This window comes from Manis javanica, chromosome 8 (genome assembly GCF_040802235.1).
Source record: "Manis javanica isolate MJ-LG chromosome 8, MJ_LKY, whole genome shotgun sequence".
In the NCBI taxonomy this organism is placed as follows: Eukaryota; Metazoa; Chordata; class Mammalia; order Pholidota; family Manidae; genus Manis; species Manis javanica.
The window spans coordinates 44,555,158-44,577,579 of NC_133163.1; the positions used below are offsets into that span (position 1 = coordinate 44,555,158).

A 22,422-nucleotide genomic window follows, 5' to 3' on the forward strand; every position below is an offset into this window, starting at 1 on the left:
CCGCCCTTCATCAATCTTTCGTCGTGGACCCGCCCTTTGATCCGCCCACACCCATCCTCTGAACCATCCGTTCATCTTTCAATCAAATCAAATGTCGCATGAGGTGAACCAATCGGAAGCCTCGTATAAGGGAAGGGGCGGGCACTTTCCCCGGAAGTGTTTGTTAAAACACATCCAATCAGAGACTCAGGGCGGGATGTTTGAATTTTGCCGAGGCTCGGGTTGCAGGCGTTTCTTCTTCGGAGACGGCGGCGGTCTTACAGACCGAGAGGGTTCCTTTATTTTTAGTTTGCTTGAGGTTTCACGCTAGAAGCTGCTTCAGGTAGGTGGGTGCTGGGGAGCCCGAGGGCGGGCGCTGGCCCGCTTCCTTCTAGAAGGTCTAGAGGTGTCTGAGGACGGGCGTCTGCGAGCTGGACGCCGCCCGGGGAAGGCTTCTCCGGGACCGTGTTACCTGTCTTCCCGGAACTGATGACAGAGTCCTCCAGAAAAATAAATGTTTGTTGCTATAATCTATGTAGCAGTCAGCGTCTCACCACTGGGGCGTAATTGGCTTTTGGGGAGGGACAATACTTCATGTCCTTTTTCTCCACGTTGAATTCCAGTAGCTCCTCCCAGATCCCGTAACAACAAAAAACGCCCTGGTTGATAACCAACCTTTTGGGAAACCACGGCTAAGGCACTCTAGATTTAGAAGCTGAAAGAAATTACAATCAGCCAATTACAATCACACTTAGGTATGTGTGAAAAGCCAGGCCGCCTGACTTGGGATCCCAGCTCCACAACCTTTTAGCTGTGCTAACGTGAGCAGTTAATTTACTTTACCTGTGTAATGGCGATCTACTAACTACCTTTTAGGGTTTAGGCGATAATTAAATATGTCTTCAGTATTCTCTTTCCCTTTCTCTTACTGTCTTTGCTGCTATAATGCTGTGTTGTATTTTAAAGTAAGTGATGCGTAAGTTTTATTTTTTTTTCTTTAATATTTAGCAAAGTAATACTTAGGGGAGGTGGCAAATCAAACAGTAGAGAGGAGTTCTTGATGAAAAGCACAATCCTTTCTCTTCCCCTGGCGTCTTAAAAGGAGAAAGTAGTTAGCACCCAGGTCAGACGAATTCTCATTTTTTATGCTCTGTTGATTGCTTAAAACCAATGGGACATTTTAATATGTTGCATTTTTTGTGCAGATTTTTCTTTCATCTGAAGTTTTCTGGTGGATTTGATTAGTTATTCTTGTGGAAGAGAATAGTGTGCTTATAACATTTTTAACATCCTATTGTCAGACCCTCCCTCCTTCCTTTTAAGCTGGCAAGAATTTCTCTGGAAAACCAGTCCTCCTTCTTCTGTTTGGCTTGGTTCTCTATGCCAGCTATATAGGTGACACCGTTAGGCTTTCCACTTTCCTTTATGCTTTTCCTCAGTTGGATCCACAGGTTCTTGGAGACTATGACATCCTCTTCCTTGTCTTCCCTTGTTTGGCTGAATACATTCTCAAGGATCTTTCTTTAAAAAAAAAAGTGTATGCCACATAAACTACATGATTTCTTACATGGCTGAAAATAATTTTATTCTGCCCTCACAAGAACAAACTGATACAGTTATCCCTCTGCATCACTATGATAATTCTTCTGAAAATTCATGTTTTTCTCAATCTTCTTCAGTATATCTAACTGCCTATTTATCATTCCTACCTAATAAGCATCACCTGTGTTTTGTTTGTTTTGTTTTTTAGCTTGAGAAAAAGTTCAGGCTGCCTGCAATTCATCACCAGAAGAAGGTTGAAGAAACTGTTCTGTATAGTTCTTCACTTACTTTCCCTATTTGTACCTTTACTTCACACTCTTTGTTTGCAACATTCTCTACAGTAAGCCTAGGGCCTTTTATTTTTATTCTGGGCCATAGCTTCTGGGACTTCACTTCATCTGTCAAGCAAGTTCCTATTTAGAATCCCAAAATATGTTGTAGTGTCTTATCCTTTGATAACCAGCTTCCCACTCCTCAGTATCACATACTTATTGCATTTTGTATTTTAATATTTTTATTTTTGAAGGCTCTGAGGTAGGATGGAAAGTGATCTGGAATCTTAATTTTTAAATAACAAAATGAAAATCCATGTAGGTTGGTGTATCTCTCTTTTCCCTGATAGGATGTCTTCATCACATTTTGCCAGTCGACACAGAAAGGATTTAAGTACTGACATGATTAGAACGAAAATTGCTCATAGGAAATCACTGTCTCAGAAAGAAAACAGACATAAGGAATATGAACGAAATAGACACTTTGGATTGAAAGATGTCAACATTCCTACCTTGGAAGGTAGAATTCTTCTTGAATTAGATGAGACATCTCAAAAATTTGTTCCAGAAAAACCCAGTGTCAAGCCAAGTAAGTAAAGATCTATTGTAATTGTAAATGCTTTGGAGAGTGAAGAAAAGTTGGTTTAATACCTAAGATTTAAAAAACCCTGATCAGAAGAATGGAGTTTTGAGATACCATACTAAATAACATGGTGTTTTCTACAGGTAAATACAGTCTATTTAGGCTGTGAAGGTCCCTAGCTAAGATAAAGCCATTCACCTATGGATTGTTACGATACTTTACTGTTTATATTGTTTTATAGGAATACTAAAGTTCTTACTTTTTGGAGCCTGGGTAGGCTAAGTGTTGACAAGATAAATTAATAAGGGAATAAAAATAGAATTGATTGCAGAATCCATGAAACAAGGATACTCTTATCAATGGAAACATTTCTTAGGATTCATCCTAATTCAAGGATTTATCCTTGAAGTTTTCCCAAATGGATTTAGGGTCATTAGGAAGGGAAGAACTAACTAAAGAAAGGAATGATCTCAGGAAAAGATAAAAATAATAAAAATAGAGTGTCTTAGAAGGCAAAAGATGCTGCAGAAAAGGAGAAAGAGACCTGGGAAATCACCTTTGCACTTAAGAGGAATGAGTCATTGGGCTGTAATTTAGTTGTGTTTACATAGCAGGCACTAGTTGCTGGATGACAGTAAAATAAAGCAAGGATAAACTGAAGTGAAGAAATAGCAGAAAGAAATAAAGTTGTCTCAGAAGTTTATAGAGAATCAAAGAGATGCCAAGTTATTTAGCTGCTTCAATCTTACTTTCCAGGACCAGTATATATGTGGCACGTATAAGACACAGAACATATCTGAGCCTAATTGATTCTGTAAGAGGATAAAAGATTTCAGATATTATTTTTTGTGATTCAAAAGGAAAGTGAGAAAAGAATTGGACAAAAGTGTTAGAGAGTTCTTGTTTGTTTTTGAGATGAGATGACTAGTGCCTATTTGAAGGTCAAAGGAAATGGGCTGGTAATTGAGGGGGAGGAGAGTAAAGAATAATATCGCTAAGAAGTTGGGAGGAGATGAAAACGAGGCCATAGAATGGTACAGGATGGCCTTTGAAAGAAGAACTAGACTTTTTTTTGTCTGAGAAGTGATGTTATTGCCTCTTAAGTCATCTCCTTGCCTCTTGTCCTCTCAAATGCTCCATTCCTCAACCAAAATCTGTCAAAGTCTAACCCTGTCCATATTTGATTAAATTATGCTTTGTTGTATTTCCCATTTAGAAAGGTCTAGATGGAAGAATGGGCCTACTATGTTCCCAATAAAGCAAGTAGGCAAGCTTGACTAGAGAATGAATAAGGCTAGCTGTAGAGCCCTGAGAGACATCATTACAAGGACTTTGACTTTTACTCTGAGTGAAATGAGAAGCTACTAATTGATTAAAGGGTGTTCATATATTCTGATTTATGTTTTAAAAGCATCACTTTGACTGCTATGTTGAGACTAGATTGTAGGGTGGCAAGCATAGCCTCGGGGACACCAGGTAGGAGACATTGCAATAATTTAGTTGCTGGTTGATCAAGGTAAGAGCAGCAAAGATAGGTGGTTGCTTTCTGCATATACTTAAGAGGTTAAACCAGTAGGATTGCCTAATGGTTTGGATGTGTGATTAATAAATAAAGAAGAGTCAGAATGATCCCAAGCTTGCAGCCTGAAGAACGAAAAGTTTAGAGTGGCCATTTATTAAATTGTAAAAAACTAAGGGAGGAACAGTTTTTGGGAGCAATGATAGGATTAAGAGTTCATTTTTGGACATGTTATATTTGAGAAGCATATTAGATATGTAAGCAAAGTTGATGAAAAGGTAGTTAAATATACAAGATGAGTTCAGGGGAGAAGTCTGAGCTGGAGAAAGAAATTCAGGAGGCGTTGACCTATATATAAGCTGTAAGACTGATATGATCATCCAGGCTTGGTGTAGAAAAAGGAGAGAGGAGGGATGAGCACTCCAGCATCCAGGGACTGAAGACACAAGGGAAAACTAGCAAAAAACCATGGAGAAATGCAAAGTAAAGTGAGGACAACCAGAAGAGCACGGTACCCAAGAAACCAAGTGGAACAAGCACATCAGGGAGGAGAGACTGACCATGCCAGTACTGTTTGTGAGGTCAGGCAGTACTGAAAGTGGGACTTTGAACTTGCCACTGTGGAGGTCACTGATGATCCCGATGAGTAATTGTGATGGAGTAAAGTTCAGGGAGTGGAAGCCGTATTGGAATGGGTGCAGAGAATAGCAGTGCCTTTGCCCCAGAAATTGAATTTGAGTCTAATCAAAAGCGTTAATATAATTTCTAGTTTATAGAAGACATGACGACTAGAGGAATGAGTGAAAACATGAGAAAGCAGACATACACAGTGCAGGACATTCTGTAGGACAACTGACTAGGTTTTATCAACAAGATAATGGCATGAAAGAAGGGTACCTGGTTGTCTCACCAGTGAGCACAGGTGTGACAAGATATGGTCCTCTCAGGACATTTCTGATAGCACCTGGGTTGGTCAGAGCCCTCTCTGGGTAGTGGTATCTGGTCATAGGCAGTCTCTCCGTTTGCTCCAGTGTACTGTGTAAATGCTATTTATGTATGCCATGTCATGAGAAAGGTTGAGATACTAGTGTAGACGTGACCAATGGGTAGCTAAGGTGTAGCAGAGCGATCATTGGAGGAAAGCAAGCCTAAGAATTGAGAAGTTGCGGTGTTAGAGGGGTTGTTAAGATTTGTACAAGGATACTGTTGGTGACAGTGATAATGAGCTAGGCACTAAAACCATCAAGGAATGAGAAGGAAACCTGGAGGGTCTGTAGATGACAAGCTGGGGTACTATATAGTATGATCAGGTGACATGAAATGTAAAGCTAGGATCTGTTAATGAAAAGGAAGAAATAATTGGTGAGGACACCTCTCCTCTTTAGGTCTGGTGATATTGATCAGTATGGGAGAAAAAATAGTCAACCACTTGAGAGACTGAGAGGACAACTCGGGAAGCAGTGTCTTCAGGGGAGAGCCAAGTTGCAGTTAGATCAAGAGAGGGAAGGAACATTTAGAGAAAAAAATAAAGTCATTTTTGCTTTTGCATGTTCTCTTCTCTGCCTGGATTATTATTTTTTAAACAACTTTATTAAGGTGTAATTTACAGACCATAAAAGTATCCATTTTGAGTATATGCTTTTTAAATTAGATTGGCGGAGTTGTGCAGTGATCTCCCTGGATTATTTTTAATCCTCACCCAGTGGGCAAACATATTCTCATTCTTCAGAACCTTTTAAGTATCTCTTTTCTGAAAAGCCTTTCCTGATCTCCCCAGATAGAGGTTTGTACTGATTCCCTATTGTGTGCATTCTGCTACCATTCATGCCATACTAAACCAGTCTGAAACTGTTCATTTCCCTGGGATACTGTAAGTCCCTCTAAGGCAGAAATTCTCTAACTTACTCTTATTGCCTAGAAATGCCTTACACATAGTAGCCACTCATATTTTTCAAATTAGTTTAAACCAGCATGAGATTATATAGGTGGAAACCTAAGTTGAGCTAAGGAAACTGAAGCAGTCCTAATATCAAAGGAAAATATTATATTAGTTACCCTAAAACTTAGTGGCTTTAAAGTATAAATAGTTATTATTTCACACAATTTTTGTGATCAGGAATTTGGGTGTGGCTTAGCTGGGTGGTTCAGGAGGTTACTGTGCAGCTGTTATCTAGGGATGCATCTGAAGGCTTGACTGAGACTGGAGAATCTGCCTCCAGGATGACTCACTCACATGGCAAGTTGATGCTGGCTTTTGGCAGGAGGCCTTAGTTCTTGCACGTGGTCATCTCCATAGGGTTGCTTGAGTCTCCTTAAGGTTCCATGTGGCCACTGGCACATAGAGCAAGTGGTCCAAGAGAGAGCATGGCAACAGCTGCTATGTCTTTAAAGACCTAGTATTCGAAGTAACAGTCCATCGTATTTTTTACAGCACTTTTTTGATATTTCAGGTCAGCCCTGTTCAGTGTGGGAGGGAATGACCCAAGGGTGTAACTACCAGGAGGTGAGAATCACTGGAGATCAGCCAGCCTAGAGGTTGGCTCTCATAGAAGTTAGTTAATTTTAAAGTGAAGTGATACATGCCAAGTATGTAGCAAGCAGTTAATAAATATTTGAGCAAATAAAGGCAAAAGAAATAGAAATTGTAAGAGTGGGGGTTGAAATAACTTGTGGTTAGAGTACTAAAGAATTATAAGAAGTTACTAAAAGCATTTCTTAGTAGCATTTGAAGTTAGAAGTTAAATGTTTGCCTAACTTTTTATATGACATGGTTTATATACTGTTTTTTTTCTGCTTAGGGTCAGTGAAAACTGTTCTAAGTGATCAACGAAAGCAAATGCTCCAAAAATACAAAGAAGAAAAACAACTTCAAAAATTGAAAGAGCAGAGAGAGAAAGCTAAAAGAGGAGTTTTTAGAATGGGTCTTTATAGACCTGATATGCCTTACTTTCTTTTATCAAATGAGAATACTATGAAAACTGAGCCAAAAAAGGTAAACTTAATATCCTAACCTGATATAGAAGAATAATTCCTTTTAACTGAAATTTTAAAAGATTAAATTATTAAAATAACTGTTTCCCATTAGTCCCTTTATTTCACTTAACTAGTTAATAGGAGTTGATAATCACATAATAGTAACTCAGAAGATGAAGATCAGGTCTCTTGATGTAGCTATAGAGAAGTGGAGGTAGGATAAAATAGGTGGATAGACGTCAGGTACCATGACAGGCTAAGAAAGGACTGGTCAGAGTGGCAGGAGAACTAAAATGGATAGACGCTAAAGGTGGGGTGATCTAAAGAGAATGAATGGTCAGTGAGTCAAGAAGGATAAAGTTTGAACATAGGCAGATGTAAATGAGGTGGTCCTTGGTGATTTGCTAATTTAAAGATAAGTATAAAAGTCCTCACTGACTGTATACTCCTGATTTAAATAAGAATTGAGTAATATGAAGGCCCCAGATACTGCCTATGTTTCTAGGTTTCATGAATCTCATTCCTTCATTTGACAGATCTTTGATCATTTACTGTGTGTATAGCCTTAGGGTAATGTGGAAGAAACCAAAATTAATAGAATATAGTACAAGGTGGAAAGATATAAGTATATCCTATATATTAGAGGAGGGAGAGATTATTTATGTTTGAAGGAACATCAAAGAAAACTTTTTGGAAGGTGTTAGATTTAAGCTGGCTTTTGAAGAATATGTAGGATCCCAATAATTGGTCTAAACTATAAACAGCTATTTAAAATAGTTAAAGAAATATATATGTAGGGGGAACAAGAAACACATTATTGTGTTAAATAATAAGATTCACCAAAGTTGTTTTTTATTCTACTTAGACAATAGACATTGCTGAATTTTGTTCCCTTTATACATTCTAGAGAAAAGACTCATTTCTTTAACACTCAGTTTTCACTGAGATTTGGAGAAAAAAATGACTTCTCATCTAGAGGAAAAGTCTGCTTATGCTTAAGAAATTTTATAGAGTTGATAAATATCTTACCACGTTATAATCAGTCTCATGCTAGATTTTTTTCCACACTTTGTGATCAGGTCTCTATTTTCTTACTTATAATGGACAAGTACATAATCAAGAGACTTGTAGGCAAATTATCAAAACTAGGAAAGTATACTTACGGTTGCTTTTCATTAAACAAAGCAAGATCCTGATACTCTAGTCTGTTCATCTACTACTTTCCAAATATATCTAGCTAATTAATCATAGAAATGAGAATTCTAGTACCTGGAAAAATTTCTCTTCTCATTGATAAAAAAGAGTAAGTTTTGAAGTTATTAACTTAAATGTAATTTAAATCAAGCCAGAACCAGAAAAAAATGGAAATTCAAGTTAGCAGGTATCTATTTGCCATAAATGATTAAGGATAAAATTTAACTTTAAATGGAAACTTTATTACATAATGAGACATGGAAATAAACTTTTGCCAGTTCACTTTTTAAAACTTTTATCTTCTCTTGACTGTTTTAAGGCTGTTTCATCTTCTGTACGGATTACAAGGTCAAAGGCCAAAAACCAAATGGAGCGGATTGAGGTATAGTTTATAATTAGTAGATGAGTGTTAGTAGAATGACAAGTTGTGCTTTTTTTCTCAGAGTAAGTAAATCCATTTTTAATCTAATATCAGCTTCAAGTATAGTAATTTATGAGATGTAATAATTCCAAAATTAATATTATTGATATGATGACATAGAAGTGTTTTGACTGGATGCTAAGAAAATGTTCACCTAAGTTATTTGCCCAAGCATATGTTATGATAGCCATACCAAATGTTGTCTTTGTCACATTCTTTTTATTCATTTACTTTCCTTATGCATTTCATGTCACCACAAAGGGCATTTAGGAATATAAAGCACATAGGGTGGGTTTTACAAACTTGTGGGTCTCCAAAACACTGTTATGGATAAAGTTCCTAGGAGGATTACTAAAATAAAGTGAAGTAGGCAAGGATGGAAATAACATCCCTTTTTATCAAGTGAGGAAGATAAACATATATTCAATAAGTTTTGAGTCACTACCAATTTCTAGGATATAGTTGTGAGATAGGCAATAAAAAAATAAGTATACAGTATGTCAGATGGTTGTAAGTATTATGAGGAGGTAAAAGGGAGATGGGGCATTCTGAAGTAGATGTAGGGTGGAATTTTGATAGGGGCAGTCAGGCAGGGCCTCACTGAATGGTGGCATTTTGAGTGAAGTCTTCAAAGAAGTAGAAGAGTGAACTATGGTAAAGAGCTTTCTATCCAGGAGAAGAATTATCTAGACATATTGCAAAGGTTTTGAAATGGAAACATGCCTGGTATGTTTAATGATTCTCAGAAGACTATAGTCACCTCTTTTTAATAAGCTTAAGTTATTAGCATTTCCTAAATCTCAAAATGTTTGTAAAAAAATTCATGTAATGTAAAACTTCTTTCTTCGTCTCATTTTATTTAGGGTAGTGAATTTTTTGCTGGGTCATTTGCAACAGATTTCAGATGCAGGATCAATTTACAGGTTAAAAATGTGATTTGATTCATTATGCAATTAAATCACATAACATGTAATCTTTTCAATAGATTGATAATAGGAATGATATTCGAGCAATCCCACCTGGTCAAAGACAAACTTCTGAAAAGAAAGTGTTGGACCAAGAAAAAAAAGGTAGGAAGGAATATCAGCAGTTGTTATGAGCTCTGATGTTGTCACAACAGTAATTTAATAGTTCCAGAAAGCATTTGATTTTATTATTTTTTCCCATAGCTGGTCAGCCTGTAATACCTACGTCTGTGAGAATGACTCGATCGGCTACTCAAGCAGCAAAGCAAATTGCCAGACCAGTCTCATCCACTACAGGAAGAAAACCAGTCACAAGAGCTACCAATGGTAAGAACTATTTCCTGATCAGTGACTGACCTAGAATATTTTGGTCCTTGAGGTTTTCTGTATTCTGTTTTAAGAATCATGTAGTTCTTTGAGTCACAGGTGCAGAAATGGGAGATTCTAATTCCTGAAGGTAGTTCTATGCACAGCGGGTTCTGTGCACACACCCACTGTGTGGGTGCTCAAACATTTAAGGATCTGAATTGGTGTAAGCCGTGCTTCAAAGTGAAAATTAATGGCCCATATAAATTATGGTCCATCCAGTTGCTGGAATACAATTAACCATTTAAGACCAATGTGAAAGTACACAAAGTAACATCATTCATGATACATTAAGTAGACCAAGGAAAACAGGTCAGACTCTGAACAGCTCATAGCTCTATAATATATACGTGAATATGCGAACAAAGGGAAAAACTGGAAATACATGCCCTGAAGTGTCAACAGTGATTATTACTGAGTAGTGTTATCTTGGGTGAGTTTTTATTGTTCTGTATTTTTCAAAAATTTTTCCTAAGTTTCTATAATATGTATTTGATATAGAGGAAAAACGTAATATGCCTTTACACCCTTGTTTTGTTTCGGAAACTGATGGTCTCTACTTATCAAGAAATTTTATCAATTTTATCCCATTTTATAATATGACTTTTAATCATAAAAACCTTTAAGACATACATTCCTATTCTTGCCTGTTTTTTCCTTTCCCAGATTACCTAGTACTTTTAATGCAGCATTTCCATCTAGTCAAAATGGATATCCTATTTCATTTTTATTTTAGATAATGAAGCAGAAAGAAAGGCACCAAATCAAGGAAGACCTGCCAAAAAGTTAGAAGCAAAGCCTGACAAGGTAGAGCATAAACATCTGTTTATTTCTAGAAACTTTGAAAATCTTACTTGTTACTTTCACAAAGTTGAAATTAAGCATACAAAACTTCAAGAGGTTAACCTACATGGTTAAGACCTTGAAACATAAAGAAGAATCAAGGGGATTGAATGTTTTTCAGGTATCTTATCTTCAGAGCTTTATAGAGAAAATATAATTTGGTTAGTAGGAGACAGAAAAATAGAAAAATAATAAAAACACAGCTAACAGAAATCTTGGGAATTAGCTGAGACAGAGGATGAAGTATGGTGAAATGCACCGTTCTCTTTGAATTCATTTAGGCCTGAGTTTGAATATTGTCTGCTTTCATTAGCTATGTAACTTGGGCAAATTAGAAGTTTGTTTTCTCATCTCTAACAGGTAATACCTCCACAGAGTAGTTTTACGAAAAGAATAAAATAACCTGTCGTTTCTGATAGCATCTAGCATAGTGCCTAGTAAAGTTTTCAAAGAAGAGCCACCATTTTGAGAACCCAGTCCCTCAGCTTATAGTCTGTGTGATAATTGTTAACCTTAAAAAAGTGTTATGCCATAGTGTAAGAAACCTGGCTAGGTTCTTACTAAAAATCAAACATAGATCCTCTAAGGAAGGCAATATAAAGTAAATCTTAACAGACAAGCAGCTGTACCTCATAATTCACCCCTTAAGATTTTTTTCTCCTTAAGGATTATCACTAGTTTTTACTTTCCCTTCTATGCTGGCCTTAGGAACCCTTAAACTCTTGTCCAGGTTGAAATACTCTGGTTTCAGTTGATATCTGATTAAAAATCATAAGTGTAGAAACCTCTAAAAATTATGTTTAAATGGATGGGTGAAATGGGAAGATGGTCAAAAGATACAAACTTCCAGTTATTTAAGTCCTGGGGATGTAATGTACAGCATAGTGACTGTAGTGATAATACTCAATGGTATATTTGAAAGTTACTGAGAGACTAGATCTTAAAAATTCTCATCACAAAAAAAATGTTTTAAGTGTGGTGGTGAATGTTAACTAGACTTATTGTGGTGATCATTTTGCAACATATGTATTGACTCATGTTGTATACCTATATATAATACAATGTTATATGTCAATTACATCTCAAAAAATCAGATAACAAACTGAAAAAGAAAATATGCTTAACATTTTATATGGTTAATCTTGCTGTGTCATATTGAAAAATAATTTTGCTCATATGATAAGGTTATAAATAATAACACAAGGCTATTTATAAAAAAGGATTTGTCCTTGATAATAGTTATCCAATAAACACTGGACTTCTGATTCTCAAACCACTGTAATTACCAACATAATTTAAGTAAAAAGATGTGTATTTTTTAGGTGAGTAAATTTTTCCACCTTAGTTTTCGTGTTTTAATTGACTATAATACTTAAAACTTACTTTTTAGTCCTGTAATAAGGATTGATTTTCTTTCTGGATCATAGCATTAGTTTAGTGTAGCTGATCTCATGATTTCATGTATACATTTAATTGTATTTGTTTTTGTCTCTTAAGTTATGTCTGTGGAACATAAGTCTCAACTTTCACATTTTCAGGCCTGTAAAAATTGGTCAAATATATCCCCAGATGAGCAATTCTCACTCTATTCTGTTTACCCACATCTAGGTCATTTCATTTAAAGTTGATAGTGAAGAAAATACTTTACATTCTCAAACCAGTACAATAAATGGAATGGATCCAAATGGAGTCTTATCAAAAATGGAAAACTTACCTAAGACAAATACCGCAAAAATGAAAGGAAAGAATTCCTTTGCTCCTAAAGATTTTATGTTTCAGCCAGTGGATGGTCTGGAAACCTATCAAGTAACACCTATGACTCCCAGAAGTGCTGATGCTTTCTTGACACCCAGTTATACCTGGACCCCTTTAAAAACAGAAGTGTAAGAATATAACATCAATAATGAATTCCTTGCTAAGACGAATAACAAATACCTTTCTTAGATTTGGTCTGTACTCTTTAAAAGTTATTATTTAGTTAGTAAACTACATTAATGATAAATCATGAAAATTTGGATCTTTTAAAACAATTTTTCAGAAGGCTGCAATAATGAATTTGACAGTTTTGTTATTTCCTATGCATTGTTATTATCATTAGTTTCACAATACAATTTGTGGTTTTTTGCTTTTAGTAAATGACCATATTATAACGCTTAGAAACAAATTTTTAGAAAGAAATTGCTATAAGACTAAGCTCAAATATAGTTTGGGATTTTTTTGTTTTTTTTGTTTATGTTTTTTTGCTGAGTATTACTTTAAAAAAACTACCTCTAAAGGCAAAAGTGAGTAACTTGCAAAGTGGGGGTAGGGAATGGAAGTCATTTGGACTCTAAAAGAAAAGGCAAGATAGTTTTGCAATGACTGGTGGACAGTAAGTTTACTAGAAACTGCTCAGCAGCGTCCAAGGCTTACTGAGCGCTAATGGCCCATGAAGAACTCTTCAGAATTTCTGGATCTCAGTTCACTTAGTAAAGATGGAAAATTCCCACCATACTGGTGTTTAAAAACCTTCCCCTCCAGAATAGATACATTTTTTTAAATGTATTTCTTAAGAAATAAATATTTTATCCCAGGTTTGCAAAAAGTGACATAATTTTGAGGTCTGGAAATTTGCTACATGGGTTTCATGCTTTATGAAGTCTATTTTTGCTATTGTTTTTAGTGATAAAACTCAAGAAGCAATAAAAGACATTGTGGCACAAAAATGTAAAGCTTACTCTACCAAGACAGTACATCAAGATTCAGATAAACTGCAGTGTCCTTTGGGTTCTCTAACAATTTGGGATAAAGGTATGGTACTTTCAATTTTTACTTGCTTTTCTGGATTCTGATTTATCAGAGATTTATTTAGAGCCCTTTTCACCATATAACTAAGGGATGTGACCTCACGATCAGAAGAGATGAGAAGTCATGGGGAAAGACATTTGAAAAGAGATGGAAGGAGGAATACAGACTGAGAAAGGGTCAGGGGGGATAAATGTCAATTTGAAGAGATGAAGAATGTTAAGAGATACTTTAGAGGAAGTGAATAAAATATTGAAGCAGAAATTTTAAAATTCAACATTGAAAAAAATTGAAGAATTAAAAATTTTTTCTTTTTATGGGGTATGTCATTTTAGGAAGCACTGCTTTGAAATGTATAATCTTTTTTTAACCTATAGAACATGTCTTAAGTAAAAATGAAACTACTAATGAAAATTCAAATGACCTTCCAAAAAAAGAAGTCCTATCACTTGGAATCAATAAAGATCAGCTATCTCAGCCACAACATGATGTGCCATATTTCAGGTGTGTCCTTTTTTGTTCTGAGTGTAAGAATTTTGTATTAATGTCTACACATTTAAAATGGAAATTAATCTATTTCTAACCTTAATATGTAATAGATGTATTAGACTTTGGGATGATTTTCATTTACATTTTGAATTTGAATTATTTTTTTCAGTAGCTAGTGCATTCATCCTAATTCAAAAGGTAGACAAATGTGCAAGTGAGAAGTCATTTTCCCAACTCTGTCTCCCAAACCCATAGTTTACACCATCCTTGGAGGCAAGTGTACTTATTTCTTGTGAATATTTTCAGGTAGATAATGTATGTATAGACAAACATAAACATATGTGTTTTTTATTTATAATAACAATAGCATACCATTCTGTCTTCATTTAAAGTTCAATATTGGAGACATTCCATTATAGTACTTAGAATTTTCCATGTTGTGTGTGTGTGTTTAAAGGGCCAGATAGTATCCAGTTATGGATGTACCACAATTTACTTAATAGGTCCTCGTTGCTAGTTATTTACATTGAATTCAGTCTATTACTAATAAAGCAGGGCTGCAGAGAACAACCCTGTATGCTTTTCAGTTCTCTCATGTGCAAATATATGATGACCTCAATCTATCCAGCAAAGTATGGGAGTTCCTATTTTCCCATACTTTTTTTTCCACTCCCACAAAGAAACCAAATTAATACTGTTTTATAAAAGGGTAGTGGAAGATGTTAAGGGGTTCTTTGGCCCACTAAATCATGAAATAGGATTAAGTTTCATGGAAAGTGAAAATTAACATCTTGTTTGAGAAACTTTAAATATGTCACCTAAAAGCCTTGGAAACAAATCAGAGGACTTCATTTGGAGAAATGCTCCAACATTCCACAATACACAGAAAATGATTGCATACTGTTATTCTAGCATGAATGTAGTGAGAAAATTGTCACACCTTTTCCAGTGCAATATTAACAATTTTTTTGAGCTTTGCCTATCAAAGATGAGAAATATTATCTCACTGTAGTTTTAATATTCATTTCTTCTATTATGGATGAGTATCTTTTTACATGTTTGAGAGCCACTTCAATTATTTTTAAGGGCATAAGATTTTAGAGATTAGCTAATCGTTTGTGTTGTTTAGTTGAGATATTGAGATAATGAGCAATTTATCCAAGTGAATAATGTCAAATCTAAGCTAGGTGTCCTTTCTTGTTAATGAAGTTGTTTCTGTTATGCTATTTAATATAAACAGCTCAATTTTTCTTTTAAGAAACTAAACCCTCTTTCTTCAGTTTCTTCTGCCGGGATGTCTTTTATAAAGACAGATTAAATTTACCCTAAGTCATGGTTGTTTAACCTTGGCAATATTGACATTTGGGGATGGAAAATTCTTATTGTGGGGGCCATATGCCACACTGTAGGGCGTTTGGCAGTATCCCTCTTTCAGTTCATGACAGTCAAAAATGCCCCCAGACATTGCTAAATGTGCCCAAGGGACAGAACTGACCCTTGTTGAGAACCATTGCCCTTGCTCAGTCTCTAATAACTATAGAGAATCTGTAAGACCCTATCACTGTGATGATTCTAGACTTAACAGTTTTTAGTTTCAGCCTACTCTTGGCAGTTGGTCCATGGACAGTTAACAGAGAACTAGTAACAGAACTAAGGAATGTCCGATTCTCTTCAGTGTGAGAAATAAGAACAGAACAAAATGGAAATATTAGCATAAAAAGTGGGTTCTTGGCATTAATAACCAGCATAAGTTTTAAGTGTAAAGAAAGGTTGGGCATATATAGGTTACTAACGTATTTATGGATTTTATTATATCACAGTTCATAAAATAACTAAGCATCAACTCTGGGAAATTAACATGTGCCTCCCTTTTATACCTTCCTAATATTATATGTAAGTACCATACTAAGCTAATATTACTCTGAGAAACATTTGTAAAACTGCAATGTATGTCATAATTTTAGAAATATACTCCAGTCAGAAACTGAGAAATTAACTTCACACTGCCTTGAGTGGGACAGGAAGCTTGAATTGGACATTCCAGATGATGGTGAGACAACATTTATGTTTATGTCTTAACTTTGTATCTTTTAATATGGTTACGTTTATCTGAAACATAAAAATCTAGTGTTGTCCATCTTTATAATTTCATTGTTATTCAAAATAGCAAGGATTTTTCATATCAACATACATTCACTAATAGCTGCTAAAATGGTATATGACTTAAGAGATATAATTAGAATATCGACTATCATACCTGAGAAATAGACATTTGCCTATTTTATTATTAGGCATTTTTCGTACAACTTTGAGTGACATCTATAACTGCTATTGTTTAATTATGTAAAAATAATTTCAGAATAAAAATTATCTTATAAGTATGGAACAGATTTTCTGAGAAGTTCCATAATCTTATTTGGGGAAGCTATTTAGAAAAAATCATTTATGTGCTATGTTAGTTTGAAGTGCTTAGATACTAATGTGCAGTGAGTAATTTGAGGTTGAATTCCTAAGAAATACAAGAACTAGCAATATGTACGAGACTGAATATTGCTAATTTTTTTTGCAAGAATCGAAGCAGATAGTTAACTCTCAGTACTTATATAACAGTTTTGTAGTGATATTTTTGTTTGCATTAAGATAAGAATTTGATTCTGTAAGTTCTCAGATATTTGGGGTGAGGTCTTTGTAACAGCTGGTTGGCTTTCAACAAAGGTCATGTTTTGTTCTTTAATTTTTAAAAATCTCTTTTTCCTTTAGCTAAAGATCTTATTCGCACAGCAGTTGGTCAAACAAGACTCCTTATGAAAGAGAGGTTCAAACAGTTTGTAGGACTGGTGGACAATTGTGAATATAAACGAGGTGAAAAGGAGACTACATGTACAGATCTGGATGGATTTTGGGATATGATTAGTTTTCAGGTATGTGGTCAAGTATTTTGAATATATTAGCTTTTGAGTCTATTTTTTTGAAAAAGAGCTAACAGTAGTAAAATGGGGGTAATAGTGGCTGCTTAGATACCTGTAATATTAAACAAGATATTAGACAGTACCTTAATAAACTGTAAAGCTTTATGATTTTTTTAAATTGATGTCTCCTACCCCATATTGTCGAGATAATCTCTATATGTGTTGGAAATTGAGATTATATTTAAATGCTGAGTAGTCTATAATGATTCTACATGTGAGAAAATGAGTAAATGTGGTCTTCAGTAGTTCAGTTCGTCTAGCAGTTATTGAGTTCCTACTGTGTGCCAGGCATTGTACTAAGAGTTGATAAATAAGGCATATTCTCTTTCCCAGAGGAGTTTGTAGTGAGTCACCTACAGCATATAATTCCAATCTAATGTACAAAGTGCTATGATAGAGGGAATCATTAGGAAGATTCAGGATATGTATGTGAGGATGTAATACCTTCTAACTATTTGAGCTTATTTTAGAGATAAAAATAAAGGTACAAAATACTATTTTAGGACCCATTATTAGCCAGTGATCATTAGACAATTGAGGAACCGAACCTCAAACCTGAAAAGAAAAGGCCAAAGCAAAAAAGGGAAGAAAGCTATTGAATGGAGGAAGTGGGGATAATAGGAGAAAAGAACTTTTAACTGCAATATTCTGAAAGAAACCAAACATTTCATCTGCCAAATAAGAACAGCTATTAAAAAAAACAGAGAACCATAAAAATTCCTCATTGAAGTTAAAAACTGAGACCAGTAATGTAAGATTCAGCAGAAAGATGAAATATGAAGCTAAGCTCTCCCATAAAATAGAGCAAAGAGAAAGATGTCAAATAAGAGAGACTAGATAAGAAAATTAAGTGGACCAGCCTAGGAAGTATAATATCCAAGTACTAGGAATTCCAGAAAAAGAGAACAGAAAAAATAAGAGCAAATAATTAATGAAACAGTTTAAAATTTTCACCCCAGAACTGGAGGACCTGAATTCCAGACTGAAGGAGCCCACTGAGAACATTTTCATCACCATGTCCTTCCTGCTTATTTGCAAGTCAATCCCCATTCCTACTTCCAGTCCCAAGCAACCTCTAATCTACTTGCTATCTTTGTAGATTTACATTTTCTGGATATTTCATACTAAATAGAATTATACAGTATGTGGTCTTTTGTATGTGATTTCTTTTATTTAGCATGATGTTTTTGAGGTTCCTCCATGTTGTAGCTTTATCATGTGCCTTGTTCCTTTTCATTGCTGAGTAGTGAATTTCATTCCATTGTGTGAATATATCACGCCGTTCACCATTTAATGGACTTTAAGGTTGTTTCCATTCTGTGGTGATTATGAATAATCTGAGTATTCACAAGTCTTAGTGTGGGCATTTGTTTTAATTTCTCTTGGGGCAGATAATCTAGATATTGCTAGTTCATACAGTAAATCTATGTTCAGCTTTTTAAGAAACTGCCAAACTATTTTCCAGAGTGATTGCACCATTTTACATTCCCACCAACAATGTTTGAGTCTTCCTATTTCCACATCTTCACCAGTATACTTGCTGTCTAGGATAGTCATCCTAGTGGATGTGGAACATTTCATTGTAGTTTTGATTTGTGTTTCTCTAATGAGTACTGATGTTCAGTATTTTTTCTTGTGATTTTTAGTGATTTATATGTCTCTGGTAAAATATTCAGATCATTTACCCATTTTTAAATTGGGTTGGTCTTTATATATTCTTTATATATTCTGGATAGTCCTTTATCAGAAATGTTCTCAAATTTTTCTTCCAGTGTGTGGCTTCTCTTATAATTTTCTTAGTGGTGTCTTTTGAAGTACAAATATTTTTAATTTTAAAGTTAATATTATCAAATTTTTTATGTTGTGATTTTGGCATCATGTCTAAGACCCGTTTTTGCCTAATGTCATCATAAAGATTTTCTCTTAGGTTTTCTTCTAAAAGATTTATAGTTTTAGTTCTTACTCATAGTTTAAGTGTATGATCATTTGGGATTTGTTTTTGTGTATGATACAGGTAAGAGTAAATTCATCTTGTGGACATGCCAATTTTCCCAGCACTGTTTATTAAAAGAGACTATCCTTTCCTCATTGAATTGCACTGCACATTTGTTGAAAATTAGTTGGTCTTAAGTGTAATCCTGAGTCTTTCTGACATTTACTTAGGAGAGAGATTGAGAGTATGTATATAAATGCATAATAAGGGGACTCAACGCATATTTACCAAACTGTTGACCGTAGTGACCTCTCTAGAGGGGACTGGAAATACCAGAAGGATGGGAATCATACATTCATATTCTGATAGTAGGCATATTATTTGAATCTTTTAAAATGAGATTGTGTCAAGAAAATGAGAAGCCAAGCCACAGATTGGGAGAAAGTATTTGTGAATAACATATTTGATAAAGGACTGTTCTCCAGAATATATAAAGAACTCTTAAAACTCAAAAATAAGAAAACAAACAACCTGATTAAAAAATGGGCAAAATATCTGAACAGAAACCTTGCCAAAGAAAATATACAGATGACAGGTAAGCATATGAAAAAATAAGATGCTTAATATCACAGGGAATTGCCAATGAAAACAGGATACTACTACATACCTATGAGAATGGCGACAACCCAAACCACTGATAATACCAAATGCTGATGAGGATGTGGATCAACAGGAACAGTCGTTCACTGATGATGGAAAAGTACAAATGGTACAGCCACTCTAGAAGACAGTTTGGCAGTTTCTTACAAAATTAAATATAATCTTAAATTTTGATCCAGCATGCTTCTTGGTATTTACCCAAGTGATTTGGAAACATATGTCCACATAAAATGTACACAGGTGTTTATAGCAGCTTTATTCATAAGTGCCAAAACCTGGAAGCATCCAATCTGTTCTTCAGTAGAGGAATGAATAAATAAACTGTTTGTAAAAAAAAAAAAAAGACTGTTCACATTATATAATTTAGGATGTCCCTCTCCTACCATTTTAGTGATCAAAAATAATTTAGGAGAGTTATTCATATATGATATCCTTTATGGAGATTTTGGAAGTTTGTAAGACCAAAACTAAATTGAGCAATTTTGCCCTAAGAATTCTTGATTTGGCTTACTATGCTGATAGACAGTGACTGCAATGGGGTGGGGGGTGAGGACTTGATAATATGGGTGAATGTTGAAACCACAATGTTGTTCATGTGAAACCCTCATAAGACTGTATATCAATGATACTATAAAAAAAATTCTTGATTTGAATACTAAATTGAGAATGACTTAGTCTAATTTTATATTCACCAGTATGAGTCACCATTTTAATTTTTTGAAGCTTTGGTTAGTTTGCGATTTTAATATGATTAATCTGAAAAACTTGTGCTTTATTTATTAACAGGTAGAAGATGTAAACCAAAAATTCAACAATCTGACCAAACTTGAGGAATCTGGATGGCAAAACCATAATAATACAAACAAAAAAGTCTTTCGGGTAAGTCTGTGGGTTTTATATCCAAATTTCTAATACAGATCCTTCTACTTTAATGGATTTTTATATTTAAGACTTAAGAAAGTATAGCTTTTCTCTTTTCATCATTTTACAAAAGAAAGTTCCATATAATATTTACAATGTCCCAATTGCCTTTGAAGAAAAAATAAAGAAATAATCAACATTAAGTCCAGTGTTGTTATGTTTGGAGGGAGGAAGGTAGGGGCTGTGACTGATTTGTAGTACCCAGCGGGCTTCTAAGTTACTAAATAGTGGGTATGTGCATGTTTGTTTTATTCTTTAAACTGCACCTATACATTTTGTTATAATAATAATAATAATAATAATAGTATTACAGATAGAGATACTTTATGTAACACTTAGTATGTACCAAATATTGTTCCAAGTGCTTTACATGTATGAACTCATTTAATCTTCACAACAGTCTAGTGCACGTACTGTCCTCACTTTGCAGTTGAGGAATCTCATGCCCAGAAAGATTAAATCACTTGCCCAAGGTGGAGCTGGGTTTCAGGCCAGAGTTTCTCATTGCAGAATCTGTATTCTTAACCAGTAGGCTTCACCTCCCAGTTTTATATACTCTTTTGTGATCTATTTTGAAATAAAAGAATTTTCTAAATAAATTGAAAAGAGGATCAATGTCTCCTTAGAACATCTGTCTTCTTCCCTGTATTTTATCTTGTAAATTTTCCAGTTTTGTCTGTAAATGTGGTTTGTTAACATGATAGAAAGATTCCATTCTTACCTATTTAGAGTAATTTTTTTTCCTAGTAATGTTTTGAACTCAGTTTCTGGTCAGATGGTACTTTTCAAACCATCTTAGAGCATTGCCAGAATTATTTTACTGATGAAGTCTCATGACAAAGACCCTAGGATAGTGACTAAATTAATTGTATGAATTTCAGATCTACTAAACAGTGAAGAATGTTTAAACATTCTGCAGCACTGTGGGTAGTTTTTATTGAGTACTCCGTCCTGGAAACAACATCGTCAGTGATGCAGACAATGACTCCTATCAGTATAGCATTGTATTAGAGCCCTGTAATTCTGGTTGTTATCACCAGGTGTCTCTCTCTTCTTACTTTATTTTACAGCCTACTCTTAGAGATTATCAAACAAAATAGAACTCGTCTTTTGCCTGTATTTTGATGCCATTCCCTCCTAATTCTTGTTCATTGGTCTCTCATTCCATCAGTTAGCCTTGTTTTCTCATTTCCTCTCTCTTTTCCATCAATTTTTAAACATGTCCAGGGCTTTATCTTTGTTCACATTAAAGAAAAAAAGCTAAATCTGTGATTGCCACATTGCCTTCCAGTTTTTCTCCCTGTTCCCACCTGCCAATCACAGTCAAGCTTCCCGAGAAGGTTGCCTATACTTTGTCTTCACTATTTCAGTTCTCACTTAACTCCCCAACTCACTGCAATTCAATTTCACTCCCTTTGTGCCTCTAGAACATTTATCACCAAGGTTATTGACCCGCTAGGTACTGAAGTTATTACCCTTTGTTATAAAATCTAATCCCTCTGCAGTATTAAATACTATCTACACCCTCTTTCTTGAAATTGTTGTACTGATTTTCCTCCTACCTCTGTTCCCATTCTTCAGTCATACTGACAAGTTTCTGTTTTTCCATTTATCTCTTAAATATTTGTCATACTTAAATTCCTACCTCAGCTCTTTTCTCTCCTTCCCTATACTTCCTGTGCAATCTTAACCACCCAGTGATTCCCAAGTCTGTATTTCAAACCACAATTAAACTGCTAACCTCTAGTTCTGTACATCCTGACTCAGTATACCTTAAAATCAATCCCAAACTAAAATCATCTCCACACACATTGATGTTTCCCTGTCTCAGAGAACGGTATTGTCATCCCACCAGGTGTCCACAATAGAAAACCTGTTCTGTCTTTTCTGTTTCACTATCTCCACCCACACATATCCAAAAGATCACCTGAGTCCTCTAAATTCTACCTTTTAAATATCTTTTGAATCTGAAAGCTTTTTTCCATTTTTTTCTACTTGACCTAACTACT

General features: G+C 35.0%; 1 protein-coding gene across 1 annotated transcript in view; it reads left to right on the forward strand.

The window, feature by feature from the left end:
- Positions 1 to 165: 165 nt before the first annotated feature.
- DLGAP5 (DLG associated protein 5) overlaps positions 166 to 22,422 on the forward strand; it is a 33,080-nt gene continuing 10,823 nt past the window's right edge. The window contains exons 1-13 of the mRNA XM_073211212.1: positions 166 to 322; positions 2,144 to 2,382; positions 6,694 to 6,887; positions 8,382 to 8,444; positions 9,469 to 9,553; positions 9,653 to 9,775; positions 10,551 to 10,621; positions 12,266 to 12,540; positions 13,320 to 13,447; positions 13,819 to 13,945; positions 15,895 to 15,980; positions 16,691 to 16,851; positions 20,279 to 20,371. Of these exons, the coding sequence (XP_073067313.1) occupies positions 2,145 to 2,382; positions 6,694 to 6,887; positions 8,382 to 8,444; positions 9,469 to 9,553; positions 9,653 to 9,775; positions 10,551 to 10,621; positions 12,266 to 12,540; positions 13,320 to 13,447; positions 13,819 to 13,945; positions 15,895 to 15,980; positions 16,691 to 16,851; positions 20,279 to 20,371 (1,644 nt within the window). The 5' untranslated portion in view covers positions 166 to 322; position 2,144. The remainder of the gene's footprint in view (positions 323 to 2,143; positions 2,383 to 6,693; positions 6,888 to 8,381; positions 8,445 to 9,468; positions 9,554 to 9,652; positions 9,776 to 10,550; positions 10,622 to 12,265; positions 12,541 to 13,319; positions 13,448 to 13,818; positions 13,946 to 15,894; positions 15,981 to 16,690; positions 16,852 to 20,278; positions 20,372 to 22,422) is intronic.